We start from the raw sequence: 18,972 nt of genomic DNA, 5'->3' as shown, positions 1-18,972 counted from the left end.
TATGTTTCCAGCGTGCAGGATGAAATATCCTGTTTTAACTGCTCATTACTGTCTGATGAGGAGATTGATCATTCATCATCTTACTTTCATACGGTTTCACTAAAGTCACATTTGGTCAATCACTCAAAGCGCTCAATGCTCATTCTCTCTCTGTGTCTTTTGTTGTCTTCAATATCATTTCCTTAAAGAGATTTATGAGAAATGGAAGGCCATTCCGGATATAAACACAGGTAAAACTATTATATAATCTCAAGAACACAAATACATTTATATAAGCAGTGAGATAACTTTGATCTATTTTTGTTTATGGACTATCACTTTTCCTCATGTTTTATTGGAGCATATTTACTGTGATCTGAACACTCTTGTAGCATTAGGGTTAAAGCTCACAGAAGGAGACATCATGGAGGTAAGTCTGTACATATAAATGGAGGAAAGTCTATATATATATATATATAAGATCAGGAGACGTGATGAATGATCTGCTTTAAAGCCTAGGCAAGGGAGCGTCATTCCAGGGAATCTGTGGGATATTCCCGTCCCCTATGAGCTGAGTGCCAATCTCAGTAAGATTTCTGATTTCTCACTTACGCTTCCATCAACTTTTAAACACTTAATGTAACTTTCATATTGTTTTCCACTCAGTTTAGTTTGTGTTTCTAGGTATGAACCGTAGAGGAGTCATTCTGAGAGCCTTTGAGCAGTTCAGACTGAAATCATGTATTGACTTTAAGCCCAGAGCCGCAGAAGAGTTTTACATCTCTGTGGAGAGTCATAAAGGGTACAGTATGATTAAATTTACTAATCAACAATATTAGTCATATATTATTATAGACTCTTATAGGCTCTTAAGGTAAAAAGTAGGCAGCTTGAACGCCAGTACAAGAAGTCATGCTTAACTGTTCATAAACTCATGTATGATGAACATTTGAGTCAATATGCTGAAGCACTCAAAGCAGCAAGAACACAGTACTACTGGTCTATCATTAGAGATGCTGCTGCAAACCCCAACTAGATTTTTAAGACGGTCAACAGTATTCTTGCACCAGTTAAACCACTAATTGGTTCCTCTGTGCAGGAGTGTAACAAGTTTTTTCATTTCTTTATGGAAAAAAATTATAACATCTATAAATTATTTTTCCTGAAACTGCATTTACCAGATTTAACATAGTCACTATTGATTGTATTTTGAAACTAGTGATGGCAATGAATACATCTACATGTACTCTTCAACCAATCCCAACATCTGTTCTTAAGGGGTGTCTCTCTTCAATTAGTCCCCTCATTCTGAACATTGTGAATACCTCCCTTACTATTGTTCCAAAAGCTCTTAAAGTAGCCGCTATTACACCAGTCCTTAAAAAGCCTAGATGTGATAAGGCTGATCTAGCAAATTACAAACCCATCTCAAACCTACCCTTTCTTGCTAAGGTTTTGGAACGTGTGGTTATGGCACACTTTATGTAAACCTTGTGTGTATTTGACAGTATTAGCGCAGTAAGATGACTTAGTCCAGTAATCACGTGTTTGACAAGCGTTTAGTGCGCGCGCTCGGAAAAGCGCATGTTAAAACTGCACACACGCCGGCAAGGCTTTAAAACGCATGCAAATAATAAACTTTCTTGATTGTGAATAACTCCATGAGTAGAACTCTACCACTTTCATCTTAGAAACATTGCAAGAATTAGGCCTTTCCTCACCCTGCCTGATGCTGAGAGACTTATTCATGCATTTGTAACTTCCAGGATTGACTATTGTAATGCACTGTTTGTTGGGTTACCTGCTAAATCAATCAAACGGCTACAGTATATCCAGAATTCAGCAGCACGCGTTCTTTCATACACTTCATCTCGTCAACCCATCACAGGTGTGCTCTATAGTTTGCGTTTGCTTCCTGTTCAGCTGTGTATTGTTTTCAGAACTATCACGCTAACTTACCCAGCTGGGTAACACTTTATAATAACTACACGCTATGAAGCATTAGTTAAGCATTAGTAAATAGTTCATTCATCATTTATAAAGCATTAATAGACATCACTAAGCAGTTTATAAATACAGCTATAAATGCATTATTCTTGATTTATAAGCATATCTATAATGTGTTGAATAATTGAATTTTCATACTTTATAAATTATCAATTCATCATTTCTAAATTAAGTATTACATTATTCAGAAACCAGTTATTTAGGAGTTGTCAGTGGTTCATCAGATCATTTAGAAAGTGTAAGTAAAGGATTAATAAACTATTTAAATATACATTTATACATCTTATTATTTAGACATATAGTAATAGTTACTCATTGTGTTAATAAATGCTTTATTAACATGTATTCCTACTGTAATTCATGATTCATTCAGGTAGTTATAAGACATTTACTAGTTGTCAGTAAACTATTTTTGTGAGCTCATCTAAAGTGAGGACTATTTATGCCTCGTAAAGCTTTTACAAATGAGATATAAAGGCTCAGTTCTCTTCTGAACAGGAAAAGGAAACAAACACAACACAGAGGAATATAGCACATAGAAATATTTATTTCAAAATGCAAAAATGGAGACTGTGCAACTAGTAACTTAATATAAAATTAAAATTAAACTTCTTCAATGTCATATAAAATAATATTCCTGTAGACCGCCAGAAACCATAACTGCAGTCAAATGAAACTAAGCTTCTGCAATCTGATATAAAAATACATTTCTGTAAAGTGTAAACATTGCTGAATAAAAATGTACCAGTGCCAAAATACAACAAATAAAATTTAGATAAAACAATAATAATGTAATAAAATATTTTGCAGTGTCAAAACAGTGCCAGAGAACAGCAGTGCAGAAGAGAACTGAGCCTTTATATCTCCTTTATAAAAGCTTTACGAGGCATAAATAGTCCTCACTTTAGATGAGCTCACAAAAATAGTTAACTGACAACTAGCAATGCATTAGTTAAACATTAATTAAGGGTTAACTTGTGCACAACTAAGCATTAGTTAAGCACGAACACACTAGTAATTAATGATTAACTTTACATTTAAATGGTCCGTAATTATGCAGTAGTTAAACTAGTAATTAATGATTTGCTTGTTCACAATTATGCATTAGTTAAGCATGGAAACAATAGTTATTAATGATTAACTTAACATTACAGTAAGGGCATATTAGACATTATTTACAACTTAATAAGCCATATATTATTTTTCTGTACACTCTTAGAAAGGATGTGTTAAAAATGACACAACCCGTGTTAAATTTTAACACATCTGTGGGTGAGCTCCAGGACCACTAGTTTTGTGTTAATGTTAACTCAAGCACTGTGTTAATGAGTTTAACACAGTAAATGTGTCAGAAAATTTGAACACAAAGATGTGTAAACTTGTGTAACTATCATATTTTGTGCTATCCTTGGCTACACTAAAAAAGGTACCTAAAATTATACACAAAACGTTAGAATTTGAAAATAATGAATCTCAAGTCACTTGTTGTTAATTTTATTGTAAAAATATATATATATTATAATGAAATATCAGCAGTTAAATTCAATGCAGAATATAACAATAGAATTAAGCAGTCAAAAAGGACATGTCCAACAAAGGACAAAACAGTTTTTACACAATCTCATTGGGTAACATGACACATTAAGCATTTTAATGTCTCACCAAAGAATTAATTTGGAATATAAAAGCAATATTGTGAAATATTACAATTTAAAATAACCGTTTTCTATATGAATATATATAGTAAAGTGTAATTTTTTCCAGTGATCAAAGCTGAATCTTTAGCATCATTACTCCAGTCTTCAGTGACGCATGGTCCTTCAGAAATCATTCTAATCTAATATAATTTCTGATCATTATCAATGTCTGTACTATGTACATCTTTTCCACAGCATAGAAGTAAAAGTGATCATAAAAATAAAAAGTCTGTAAAAAGCCAACACAATGTTCTTGTCCACCTTTGGGGATAAATTAACTTCTCCAAAGATTGGTTCCTGTTCAGAACTTGACTGACATCAGAACGTTCCCAGGATGCATGCGTGTCCACAAACATAAATGTGCCCAGGTCTTCTCAGATAGCGGTTCCAACACTATATAAGCAGGAAAGAGAGAGAGGAAAAAGTTACACATGAGTGTCAAATTGTTTTTAATCTCCAACAACATAATATAATTTGGAATATATATTTGTAAGTAACAACCTTTTGTCAGCATATTCAAACACTTCAGCTGAACTGCAAACTTAATTATGCCAGACTCAAATTTTAATACTTACATATACTTATTTCTCCAAAAATGCTGTGATGCATAGACGCCAAGAATGCAATCAAGGTTTTAGGCAATTCCAGCTTGTCAGGAGCGAAGGGATATCTGTTTGAGACAAATACACAGTAAGACACATGCAAGAAATCACCATGTGATGATCTTTTTCTTCCCATCAGTAGTTAACTTAACCCACCTGTGCGCTGATATGCTGGAATGATATTAGGCATCTTCCTGGCCAGGAGGGACTGTTCGACCTAATAAAAGATCAAAATAATACAAAAATAAAAACTAAAGTTGTTTGGAATGCTTGATTTGGTATGAATGAATGATTTAGTGACTTTTACTGCAATGCTTACCTGAATATATCCAATCTGGTGAGACTGAACATAGAAAATGCTCCATCTTCTGATTGGTTCATATTTGCTGTGTAATAAATATAATGTTAGACATAATGCAAAAGTCACTTATTTGATAAGTTAGCAAATTTTCTCATCCTACCTAGCCTGGCCCTGCACCCCACCAGTTAAGTTAGCTCCAAAGCACTTATAACTATTGCTAATCATTCAGCAAACTTTCAAATCCACTACAACTATTTTAGACATAACCAAGTACATTATTTTAATACACCATTACAGGTAACATTTCGTGTAAATCGGCTAACATTAACTGAACTTACAATCCACAGTCTAAAGGCGCGGTCACACCTGATGTTACCATTGCTTGGCAACATTTTACGTGCAAAATCCATTAAAGGTATCTTCAGTAACGGGAATTTCATGTGAAAATGGAAAACATGAAGTTTGAATCAGGTTTTCCACGCAAATTCGCTGCGTTGACCAACATAGAAGCTTTATATTGGTCAACGTGACGAGTTTGCTTGGTTTAGCTTCAGCTAATAACATACACTGCTGACAACGGACGTTTATTGCCCGCAAAACTTCGTCGTGACGGCGCTTTCAAACCAGTATTAAAATAACAGCAGCAGAAAATATTCTTTTTGTAATTAAAATGAGTAAAAATATGATTGTAGGTAGAGCTTACCTTAAGAATCTTGCTAGCAGTCACCGCCGCGATTCGGCGCGAATCACATCCTCCCTCGCTGGTAACCGAAGCGTTTTCAAGTTCAGAAGCAGTTTTGACGCGACGGGTAATCAGCCGATTAACTCAATGAAGTGATATGATGATAAATATCTTATTTTCAACAATATAGAAGTAAAAACGTAATGGTCGCTGTCCTTAACAGATTATGGGCTGGCTGACTGGATTCTATTCAGTCAAAGTCCCCCCTAGTCCCTATTGGTTCAGTTAGCTCATTTAAATAACGGTCGCATATAAAAATGACACATGAAGTGTGTTAGCAATCTGTCTACACATATTGTGTTAAATGCTGTGAGTAAATTCCCAAGTTGTGTTAATTTTAAACTACACATTGATATGTGTAATAGAGGTTATTTTTTTCTACACATTTTGAGTTAATATTGACACAAAATGTGTAAATTGGAGTGTTACACATTATTTGTGTAATTTTTCTACACATTCCTTCTAAGAGTGTAGCTGTGTAATTATATGTCTGTATTTTCTGTTAAGTTAACTGAACAATAAGCTAGTAATTATGTTTAATTACTGCTGATTTTGCCACTATAAATTGCTAAAATAGTTTAATAAAGACAATTTGAGCCCCTATTCTGAAGTTTAATACTCATTAATTATGGCACTTATTCAGTGATATTTAAGTTTATTAACCAGAATAAGCCAATAATTAAGCCTAACTACCATTAATACAGTACTAATAAAGGCAATTTGACCCCCTATTCTAAAGTGAAAGTTTAATCCTCATTAATTATGGCACTTATTCAGTGATATTTAAGTTTATTAACCAGAATAAGCCAATAATTAAGCCTAACTACCATTAATACAGTACTAATAAAGGCAATTTGACCCCCTATTCTAAAGTGAAAGTTTAATCCTCATTAATTATGGCACTTATTCAGTGATATTTAAGTTTATTAACCAGAATAAGCCAATAATTAAGCCTAACTACCATTAATACTGTACTAATAAAGGCAATTTTACCACTTATTCTAAAGTGAAAGTTTAATCCTCATTAATTATGGCACTTATTCAGTGATATTTAAGTTTATTAACCAGAATAAGCCAATAATTAAGCCTAACTACCATTAATACAGTACTAATAAAGGCAATTTGACCCCCTATTCTAAAGTGAAAGTTTAATCCTCATTAACTATGGCACTTATTCAGTGATATTTAAGTTAATTAACCAGAATAAGCCAATAATTAAGCCTAACTACCATTAATACAGTACTAATAAAGGCAATTTGACCCCCTATTCTAAAGTGAAAGTTTAATACTCATTAATTATGGCACTTATTCAGTGATATTTAAGTTAATTAACCAGAATAAGCCAATAATTAAGCCTAACTACCATTAATACTGTACTAATAAAGGCAATTTGACCCCCTATTCTAAAGTGAAAGTTTTATCCTCATTAACTATGGCACTTATTCAGTGATATTTAAGTTAATTAACCAGAATAAGCCAATAATTAAGCCTAACTACCATTAATACAGTACTAATAAAGGCAATTTGACCCCCTATTCTAAAGTGAAAGTTTAATACTCATTAATTATGGCACTTATTCAGTGATATTTAAGTTTATTAACCAGAATAAGCAAATAATTAAGCCTAACTACCATTAATACAGTACTAATAAAGGCAATTTGACCCCCTATTCTAAAGTGAAAGTTTAATACTCATTAATTATGGCACTTATTCAGTGATATTTAAGTTAATTAACCAGAATAAGCCAATAATTAAGCCTAACTACCATTAATACAGTACTAATAAAGGCAATTTGACCCCCTATTCTAAAGTGAAAGTTTAATCCTCATTAATTATGGCACTTATTGAATGATATTTAAGTTTATTAACCAGAATAAGCAAATAATTAAGCCTAACTACCATTAATACAGTACTAATAAAGGCAATTTGACCCCCTATTCTAAAGTGAAAGTTTAATACTCATTAATTATGGCACTTATTCAGTGATATTTAAGTTAATTAACCAGAATAAGCCAATAATTAAGCCTAACTACCATTAATACAGTACTAATAAAGGCAATTTGACCCCCTATTATAAAGTGAAAGTTTAATCCTCATTAATTATGGCACTTATTCAGTGATATTTAAGTTTATTAACCAGAATAAGCAAATAATTAAGCTTAACTACCATTAATACAGTACTAATAAAGGCAATTTGACCCCCTATTCTAAAGTGAAAGTTTAATACTCATTAATTATGGCACTTATTGAATGATATTTAAGTTTATTAACCAGAATAAGCCAATAATTAAGCTTAACTACCATTAATACAGTACTAATAAAGGCAATTTTACCACTTATTCTAAAGTGAAAGTTGTATCCTCATTAATTAAGGCACTTATTGAGTTATTAATAAACATTTCGCTGTTTGTGACTTCTGCTGCAAACTCGGTTCAAAGGATTACGTTAAACAAAACTTCACTTCAAAAGTCTAAAATGAATAACATTTCTGTAATCATTTAACCATTATTTATCATGTAATACTTATTGTATACCGTGGACACAATGACTAGAAAGTACACCAAAACGCAACATAAATTCACAAAATAAATTTGTTCCCTGTAATCCACATCTTTAGAATCCATATGATGATCTTTATGTTCAACAGCGACCGTAAACAAAGCCCGCGCACGTTATGAATTAAAAAAACTCGCTTTATGGCAGTGATATCAAACGCTCATTGGCTCTCGCCTGCTTCGTCACAGATTGCGACATGCCGTGCTTTAGTGTTTGAATGAGAAACGCGCGCGCCTTCAAATAGTGGAGTGAAGCTTAAATTAAATAACTTAAATTATCTATATCGCCAGAGAGGACTCCGACTGCAACACATCGTCATTTGGACTACTATTGGTACCGCTTTTGACATATTTTCACAATAAAGAAATTATTGTGATTACACTTTTGTTATGTTTTTTCTTCATAAGTTCACCCTAACGTTACATGCTTTTAAGAAATGTTTATGTGTAGGTTTAGAGGTTTGAGAGAGATTAGTGGCTCAACATATAATTGTAATGCTATATTGTTACTAAAATTTAAATTTTCCAAAACAATTCTGCTCATTAAGTTGTATTGTCATTTTTTATTCTCTGTTTAATTTTTGGCTTATTCTGGTTAATAAACTTAAATATTACTGAATAAGTGCCATAATAAATGAGGATTAAACTTTCACTTTAGAATAGGGGGTCAAATTGCCTTTATTAGTACTGTATTAATGGTAGTTAGGCTTAATTATTGGCTTATTCTAGTTAATAAACTTAAATATTACTGAATAAGTGCCATAATAAATGAGGATTAAACTCTCACTTTAGAATAAGTGGTAAAATTGCCTTTATTAGTACAGTATTAATGGTAGTTAGGCTTAATTATTGGCTTATTCTGGTTAATAAACTTAAATATCACTGAATAAGTGCCATAGTTAATGAGGATTAAACTTTCACTTTAGAATAGGGGGTCAAATTGCCTTTATTAGTACTGTATTAATGGTAGTTAGGCTTAATTATTGGCTTATTCTGGTTAATAAACTTAAATATCATTCAATAAGTGCAATAATTAATGAGAATAAAACTTTCACTTCAGAATAGTGGCTCAAATTGTCTTTATTACACTATTTTAGCAATTTATAACGGCAAAATCAGCAGTAATTAAACATAATTACTAGCTTATTGTTCAGTTAACTTAACAGAAAATACAGACATATAATTACACAGCTACAGAAAAATAATATATGGCTTATTAAGTTGTAAATAATGTCTAATATGACCTTACTGTAATGTTAAGTTAATCATTAATAACTATTGTGTCCATGCTTAACTAATGCATAATTGTGAACAAGCAAATCATTAATTACTAGTTTAACTACTGCATAATTACGGACCCTTTAAATGTAAAGTTAATCATTAATTACTAGTGTGTTCGTGCTTAACTAATGCTTAGTTGTGCACAAGTTAACCCTTAATTAATGCTTAACTAATGCATTATTCTGGACCCTTAAAATAAAGTGTTACCCACGGGGGAACTATTACCATATGTCTAAATAATAAGATGTATAAATGTACATTTAAACAGTTTATTAATCCTTTACTTACACTTTCTGAATGATCTGATGAATCACTGACAATTCCTAAATAACTGGTTTGTAAATAATGTAATACTTAATTTAGAAATGATGAATTGATCATTTATAAAGTATGAAAATACAATTATTAAACACATTATACATATGCTTATAAATCAAGAATAATGCATTTATAGCTGTATTTATAAACTGCTTAGTGATGTCTATTAATGCTTTATAAATGATGCATTAACTAATCACTAATGCTTAACTAATGCCTCATAGCGTGCAGTTATTATAAAGTGTTTCCGTCAGCGGATTCTCTTACTCTTCAGCAGCCTCCCTGTAGATTAAAATCTCTGTCGCTACGCCCAGGTTAAGGAACGCACTTCCTCTCACTGTTAGAGATGCTCCTACATTAGCCAGTTTCAAGAAGCTGCTAAAAACTCATCTCTTCAAAATTGCCTATATAGATTTTTATGAATATTATTCTATTGTGTTGTACTGTAATGGCTATTTAATAATTATTTTGTACTTTATTATCTTTGTATTTGATTTCTTTTAATTGTTATTGTTTTTTATTAAAAAAAATTATTATTATTATTATTATTATTATTATTATTATTATTAGACTGATCTGATGTAGCCTGTGCTGTACTGAATGTGTAGAGTCAAATATCTGACTAAATTATTTACCAGTCAAAAGTTTAAGATATAAGATATTTAAGCACATATTGTGTCTGGAAATGAAAAGCACAGTTTGTATTATTGTTGTTGTTATGAGATGTTGGCGATATAGTTTTATATGAATGTGCTGGTATCTCTGACTGGATTGGCAGGTGCTGGTCATCTATCGGACGCTCGTCTCCTGGAGGTCAGACTCTTTCCATTGGAGATGACTGTGGAAGAAAAGCCATTGTTGAGCACCAGTTTCTCCATGCACTGGGATTCTCCCACCAGCACACAAGATATGACAGAGATGATCATGTGACCATAAACTATGGAAACATCATGACAGGTTGCCACATCATTTTATTATTAATTAGCTTTACATACCGAGTGTCATTATTACTAAAGAGCGCTTAGAGAAAATAAGCCATTCCTTATGAACCATCACATTAATAACTGCTATAGTCTTTGTTTTCAGGCTATGAGAGTTATCTCAATAAATCCAGTGAGAACGTGTCCGTCACCCAAGGCACCCCGTATGATTATTACTCTGTGATGCATTTTGATAAAAACGCCTTCAGCAAAGGAGGACCCACGATCATTACCAAGAGTCCTGAGTTCCAGGAGGTGATCGGACAACTAATGGAAATGAGTGAATATGATGTGATTGAGCTCAACAAACTCTATAAATGCAGTGAGTATTTGACCACTTTCATTTGAGGCTTTAATGTCTTTTGTGGACTCTTTGTAAGACTGAAATGAAGTTGCGGTTGCAGCTGGTGGTTGATGAATAACTCAATTGTACCAATATTTGTTTGAAATTGAAACCAGGCGTTAATTTCTCCTGTTTTTCGGTTACATAATCAGTGTATATTTGCCATTTTCTCCCCTTTTTTAAATTTTACATTTGCTAAATTATGACTTTAGTAACAATCATTTGCATTATTACATCACATTATTGATATATAATAACTGTTCTAAATATTAGGCAGTCTCAGACTAGCCGTCGAGAGGGATGAATTTACTGTGGTACAGTACAATCATGAGATGAGATCCCAGTTTCAGCACCAAGCAAATATATACAAACAAATAAGCTTATTTTTTCTTTTCATTTTTTTGGCTCTCGTTTGCAATAGCCTGCAATATTTCATATAGCTGTAGTGCTGCAAGTCAAGAGCACTATGATTTATCATTTATTCATTACCAAATGGCAAAATCCCAAATAATTTGTGCACCAGCCATGCAATTAAATAAAGTAATAATAACGAATAACAAACAAAAGAGTCAATAAATAAATACAAACAAGCTGAGTAATGTGCCAAATCAGTAGCCATGTATGTGTATTATTATAACTGAGAGCTAAAAACCTAAAAAAAAATTTAGATGATGCTTAATTTTTGTTTTTTTCCTCAACGTGCATGCAGTGTAAATAAAGCACAGCAGTCACACCCCCACTAGTGGTACAGCCCACGGCGCAAACTACAAGACAAAAATGGAAATAATAGAAAATTGGTTAGACTTCATTTATTAAATCTCAGTGTGTGTTTATTTACCTAATTATCCACAGCAAAACTAAATGAACCGAACATGTCACCGTTCTGAATACCTCACCCGGACACATATTTGATGCCAGGGAGAGCAAGGGCCATTGTGATGAACTGAAATGGTGATGAATTGCTGTAGTCTCAGTGTGTGTTTGTGTGCACTGCAGATTCGTCCGTCTCTTTCCTTGCCCACTGTAGTTTTGATGATGAATCTCTGTGTCAGATGAGCGTCTGTTCTGCTGCTGATTATGGCTGGCAGAGAGTGAACTCAGTGAAGGGCATCAGTGTGACTGACCACACGTACTTGGGCAGAGAGCAGAACGGTCAGATCTATTACAGTCAGTCAGTAGAAATGCTCCACTTCCATCCACAGCTGCTACACACCTGTCTTCATGCCCGCAGGCTCGTCTTTGTTCATGCACTTCAGCACTGAGGGCAGAAACCAGGGGGACGCAGCCAGATTGGAGAGCAAGACACTGACCCCTACAAGAGCCTGCAAAGTCCAGTGCCTGCAGTTCTACTACTATCACAGCGGGAATGAGTCTGACCAGCTCAACATCTGGATCCGAGAGTACCAGAATGAAGCCGACAGCACAGGAACTCTCAGACTCATGGATCAGATCACAGGTCTGTCTCTTCTTCACACACTCATATAGGCCTGTGTCTCAGTGTGACTGACCGCTTCATTTCTTGCAGAAACCCCTGGGAATTACTGGAAGCTGCATCATGTGCCACTGAACGCCAATAAATCTTTCCAAGTTGTGTTTGAAGGCCGTAAAGGAGCAGGAAACTCCAGTGGAGGCTTCTCACTGGATGATATCAATGTTTCAGAGACCGAGTGTCCCTTCACATGGCAGATAAGGGACGTTAAGAAGGAAATGAACAGTGGGGTTGCCTTTTTCCAGAGTCCACTGTATTACTCCAGTGATGGTTATCGCTTTTACGCTGAGTTAGGAGTGGATGGGAATGGACTTTCAATGTTTGTTTTTTTGGTATCTGGTGCAAACGATGAGCAGCTGCAGTGGCCTTGTCCATGGAGACAAATAACCGTCCAGATCCTTGACCAGAATCCACACATACAGAAGCGCATGTCCTTTGAGCAAAGCATCACCACCGACCCTAACGTGACTCGATATGGTTAGATCTTTAATGCAATCTGATATTATTATTCTCATTATTCATGTGTTTATATGCAGCATTTCACTTAGATGAGAATCAAAGTTATTATCTGAAGCTTTCAGGGTTATTTTAAAAGCCATGTTTTTTTCTCTAACAGGTGGCCGCTCTTACTGGGGCAATCCTCGAAACATTGGAAATCCAACCATCATCGACGGCGAGGTTGTATCTGTGGGTGGATATGCCTATTTTCTGCTCCTCACAAAAGAGGATCTCACTAGAAGAGAGTTTATCAAGGGCGGTGACATCATATTTCTCTTGACCATGCAAGGTAGGATTTGAGCTCAGAGAACAGGTTTATCTGCTGTATTAAGAGCAAACTGGGCCTTATTAGAATGATATGGAGCCGGATCAGCCTCAAAAATAATACATTTACAAAACACAATTCATAAATGCACAATAAAAGCATAAATATTACACAAATGCATCTTCCCTAAATAAATGTAAAATCTGTACACAAATGTGTCTATATCAAGTTCTTGAGTTAATGTCCATCACACATTTATGAATGAAGACACATTTATGGATCGTTGAATCTGCATTTGCTTTGAATGTGTGTTATTTTTGAGACTTTCCTGACAGGTTAAGATTCTTAAATATCTTTTTTTGAGGATGTTCTGTTTAGCCAATCGCGGTGAGCTTTTAATCCTCCAATCAAAACGCTCCTTACTGGCCAGACTCAAGAAGCTCAACGCTTGTCCTGTGCTTTGCTCCATGATCGGGTCCTTCATGTAAAGACATTTTAATGCAAACTCTTTTTCTAGCACCTGATTACAGTTTCTACTAAATCACATTATGATTTATATCGTTAGCACAAAATACAGCTAGCGGTTAGCCTGCTGTCTTATACACCAAAGCTGCACCTGTTTATTCAGATCAGTCTGTAATGTTATTAATAAGTGTTCAATGTCCAGATATTTCATTTAAAAACAACAATTATGTGATGTGGTCTGTTGTTGTTTATGTTATTAGTAGTAATATCAGGTTCACAGTGACATGGACATTAATTCAAGAACTTGATATATACATATTTGTATAAAGATTTTAGATCCGGCTCCATAAATGATGATTGGGCAGGAATGATATTCTCATCTTTATGAGTGATGATTGAGCAGGAATGATATTCTCATCTTTATGAATGTTAATTGGGCAGGAATGATATTCTCATCTTTATGAATGATGATTGGGCAGGAATGATATTCTCATCTTTATGAATGTTAATTGGGCAGGAATGATATTCTCATCTTTATGAATGATGATTGGGCAGGAATGATATTCTCATCTTTATGAATGATGATTGAGCAGGAATGATATTCTCATCTTTATGAATGTTAATTGGGCAGGAATGATATTCTCATCTTTATGAATGATGATTGGGCAGGAATGATATTCTCATCTTTATGAGTGATGATTGAGCAGGAATGATATTCTCATCTTTATGAATGTTAATTGAGCAGGAATGATATTCTCATCTTTATGAATGATGATTGGGCAGGAATGATATTCTCATCTTTATGAATGATGATTGGGCAGGAATGATATTCTCATCTTTATGAATGATGATTGGGCAGGAATGATATTCTCATCTTTATGAATGTTAATTGGGCAGGAATGATATTCTCATCTTTATGAATGTTAATTGGGCAGGAATGATATTCTCATCTTTATGAATGATGATTGAGCAGGAATGATATTCTCATCTTTATGAATGATGATTGAGCAGGAATGATATTCTCATCTTTATGAATGATGATTGGGCAGGAATGATATTCTCATCTTTATGAATGTTAATTGGGCAGGAATGATATTCTCATCTTTATGAATGTTAATTGGGCAGGAATGATATTCTCATCTTTATGAATGATGATTGAGCAGGAATGATATTCTCATCTTTATGAATGTTAATTGGGCAGGAATGATATTCTCATCTTTATGAATGATGATTGGGCAGGAATGATATTCTCATCTTTATGAGTGATGATTGAGCAGGAATGATATTCTCATCTTTATGAATGATGATTGGGCAGGAATGATATTCTCATCTTTATGAATGTTAATTGGGCAGGAATGATATTCTCATCTTTATGAATGTTGATTGAGCAGGAATGATATTCTCATCTTTATGAATGATGATTGAGCAGGAATGATATTCTCATCTTTATGAATGATGATTGGACAGGAATGATATTCTCATCTTTATGAATGATGATTGGGCAGGAATGATATTCTCATCTTTATGAATGATATTCTCATCTTTATGAATGATGATTGAGCAGGAATGATATTCTCATCTTTATGAATGATATTCTCATCTTTATGAATGATGATTGAGCAGGAATGATATTCTCATCTTTATGAATGTTGTACTGATCCAGATATCTCAGGGCTGCTCCAGAACGACGCTCTACCCTGCCCTAAAGCAACAGTGAAGAACTTCCCCATTTCTCCTGACGCAAGTGTCCAGCAGGGACCATGTGCTGCGAGGTGAATGTGAATGATAGTTTCCTTTCCCTGCATCTCTCACTCATGCGTGTCTCTCTCTCTCACACACACACACGCACACACACACACACACACATTAAAAAGTGGTATAACATTTTTTTAATTGTGAATATAATTTTGTCAGTGTGTTAATGTCGACCCAAGAAGTGATTGCTACTTTAGAAAGTTAACTAGTCGCAAGTTTGAGGTAAAATGCACTTGGGTTGTCGATGTCAAAACACGATATAAGCTGCAGTGATGTATAAAGTACTCAAAAGACACACTTGAGTAAAAGTATAATATTTTTGCAAAGTGTTACCATTTCATATAAACAGTCATATCTTCACACATAAAGTCATAGCATTGAATTTAGACACAGTAATGTTATATGTGTATTATATGTATATTTCAGACTTTATTTGCTTCTACTTTAGAACACTTGATTATTATCTAATCAAAATATGTAACAGTAATTAAAAAAAAAACTGAAATCGAATGAGTTTCTGATTTGTTTATGTTTCCTAGAGGATACAGTTTGATTTTTCATGTCACTAGCTTCAAATACGCCAGCACATTATAAAATAATGCAATTAGGCTATGAATCAAGATCAAAATCAGATAATGCCATCAAACACTGGACAGAAGGTGTTCAGAGAGAAGCTGATGCATCTGATGATAAAAACCTGACAGTATTTCTGTGTGTTTCTTAGAGCTCTTCCCACAACTCCACCGATCTCAACAACTACAGCAACAACTACAGCAACAACTACAGCAACAACTACACCAACAACTACACCAACAACTACACCATCAACTACACCAACAACTACACCAACAACTACACCAACAACTACACCAACAGCTACACCAACAGCTACACCAACAACTACACCAACAGCTACACCAACAGCTACACCAACAACTACACCAACAACTACACCAACAACTACACCAACAACTACACCAACAACTACACCAACAGCTACACCAACAGCTACACCAACAACTACACCAACAACTACACCAACAACTACACCAACAGCTACACCAACAGCTACACCAACAACTACACCAACAACTACACCAACAACTACACATACACCAACTACAGCAACAACTACATCAACTAGCACTGGAGCTACTCCAGGACCCAATGAGGGGTAAGTCTACAACATTATTTTAAACAGTGACGTCCCATCATAATCAGACTACACTGGTTGCACTGTGTGTGTTTATGACTCACTGTTTTTTTGTGAAGTGATATATTGCACATTATAAATGTACATTTGTAAATGAGTATTTATCTATTGCATTAATGACGTTTATCTTTCCACCTCTCCTCTTTTAGCGAGTGTGTGGACATATTTTGCAGCTCCAGTGGCAGGACGGCTTCCTCTCTGATCATCCTGATGCTTTGCTTTCTTTTGCTGGAGATTTAATCACCACGAATCACCATTATCACTGCTCTATGTCTGAATACACAAGATTTACATCTGTCTGTGTCATTAATTATAGAAGAAGCTTACATATAATCTACAATCAATGTTAATCTTAGCTTTAATCAGAATAATCATTTTGAGCTCTTATTGTAATCATAATGTACTATTCACACATTCCCTGTAGAGGTTAAGGGTAAATATTTCAGTCTTTTCAATGTAATAAATCACAGAATGAATAGTATTGGTCAAGGGCATAGGTTTGATTTTGATATTGGTGGGCAATTTCATGTCATCAGCAGCTTGGCAGCCAAGCCAACTGACTCACTAATAACATCATTGTGATTGTTAACCAACAACTTTGTGTACTTTATGAGATATGCTTTATAAAAGGTAATGACGACATGTGAAGGATCTAAGGGTTTTCAACAACAGCCTGTGTGTTTTATTTTCTTTATTTCATAATCATTTATCATCATTAGTCATCATGTAGTTTATTTATCACTTATTCATATTATTTGATTTACATCATTTATTCATATGATTTTATATTACTCATTTCCTTGCAATGCTTGTTATTGTTGTTTAATCTTATGATTGTGTGTTATGCCTCTTGTCTTGTGTCTACTTGTACGTCTGTGTCTAGTTCTGTGTTGCAGGATGAGTCGGTGACCCTGTCTAACGTGCCCCAGGAGTATCTCGACCTGAAGGAAGTGTTCAGTAAGTCCCGGGCTGCTTCTCTACCTCCTCATCATCTCTATGACATAGAGTTACAGCCAGGTATGTCTCCGCCTAAAGGCAAGTTATACTCGCTTTCTGTTCCAGAAAGGGAGGCCATGGAGAAATATATTTCTGATTCGCTAGCTTTTTGTTGGTTAGAAGGATGGATCCTTGCGACCTTGCATTGATTACCGAGGGTTGAATAACATCACGGTTAAGAATACCTATCCTTTGCCATTGATGTCTTCAGCCTTTGAGAGGTTGCAGGGAGCATCCGTATTCATAAAATTGGACTTGCGTAGTGCTTAGCATTTGGTCCGCATAAGGGAGGGGGATGAATGGATGACTGCGTTTAATACCCCCAGGGGCCATTTTGAATATTTGGTCATGCCTTTCGGGCTGTCTAACTCCCCTGCAGTCTTCCAAGCACTCGTGCTGAGAGATATGGTAGATCAGTTCATTTATGTCTACCTGGACGACATATTGATTTTTTCCTCTTCTCTCCAGGAACATGTTCAGCACGTCAGACGAGTGCTCCAGAGGTTGCTAGCGAATGGGCTTTTTGTCAAGGCGGAGAAATTTCATGCACAGTCAGTCCCTTTCCTTGGGTATATCGTCTCATCCGAGGGAATGCGCATGGATCCCGACAAGGTTAGGGCTGTGGTGGATTGGCCAACTCCATATTCCCGTAAGGCCCGTTTCTGGGGTTCGCCAATTTTTACCGTTGCTTTATTCGTAATTTCAGCCAACTAGCCGTGCCTCTGACGGAGTTGACCTCCTCTTGAACTGCGTTCAGGTGGTCTGGTGCAGCCGAAGCTGCATTTTCCAAACTCAAGAGCCGCTTTGTTTCGGCTCCCATTCTCATAGCCCCTGATCCATCACGTCAGTTCGTGGTGGAGGTCGATGCGTCGGAGGTGGGGGTAGGTGCGTTTTTTTCTTTGCACTCTTCCTCGGATGACAAGATGCACCTGTGCGCGTTTTTTTCCCATCGCATGTCACCTACTGAACGTAATTACGACATTGATAATAGAGAGTTGTTGGCAGTCAAGCTTGCTTTGGAGGAGTGGCGTCATTGGCAAGAAGGGTCGGGGGTTCCTTTTATTGTTTGGACCGATCACAAGAATTTGGAATATATCAAATCTGCTAAAAGACTCAATTCCAGGCAGGCTCGGTGGTCCCTTTTTTTCGGTCGTTTTGATTTTTCTTTCTCGTATCGCCCGGGTTCCAAAAACATCAAGCCCGATGCTTTATCTCGAATTTTTGTCCGCTCCGAACGCCCGTCCACTCCCGAGTGTATTTTACCTGACAGACTCGTTGTCTCCACACTCGTATGGGAAGTCAAATCGAAGGTCAAATCGGCCTTAGAAGGGGTAACGCCTCCGCCCGGCGCACCACCGAGTCGATTATTTGTGCCCGAGAGTTTACGGTCCGACGTTGTATGATGGGTCATTGTTCTAATGTGGCTTGTCATCCAGGAGTTAATCGAAACCAGTTTTTTGGTTAAGCAATGATTCTGGTGGCCTGG

The 18,972-nt window shown here is 35.4% G+C and overlaps 1 protein-coding gene across 1 annotated transcript; it reads left to right on the top strand.

Annotated features, from left to right (window-relative positions):
• Positions 1 to 403: 403 nt before the first annotated feature.
• On the top strand, positions 404 to 16,421 carry LOC307126352 (meprin A subunit beta-like; the record flags this gene model as incomplete). Its single annotated transcript, XM_079816818.1, has 11 exons — positions 404 to 409; positions 494 to 566; positions 664 to 781; positions 10,261 to 10,439; positions 10,569 to 10,784; positions 11,802 to 11,957; positions 12,037 to 12,261; positions 12,331 to 12,771; positions 12,911 to 13,081; positions 15,186 to 15,262; positions 16,002 to 16,421. 11 exons carry the CDS (start codon positions 404 to 406, stop codon positions 16,419 to 16,421), a joined length of 2,082 nt encoding a protein of 693 aa, XP_079672944.1.
• Positions 16,422 to 18,972: the final 2,551 nt, after the last annotated feature.

The sequence above is a fragment of the Gobio gobio genome (genome assembly GCF_949357685.1).
Source record: "Gobio gobio genome assembly, chromosome: 5".
Classification (NCBI taxonomy): domain Eukaryota; kingdom Metazoa; phylum Chordata; class Actinopteri; order Cypriniformes; family Gobionidae; genus Gobio; species Gobio gobio.
Note: the sequence above shows the minus strand (reverse complement) of the source record. Positions and strands in the feature narration are given on the sequence as shown.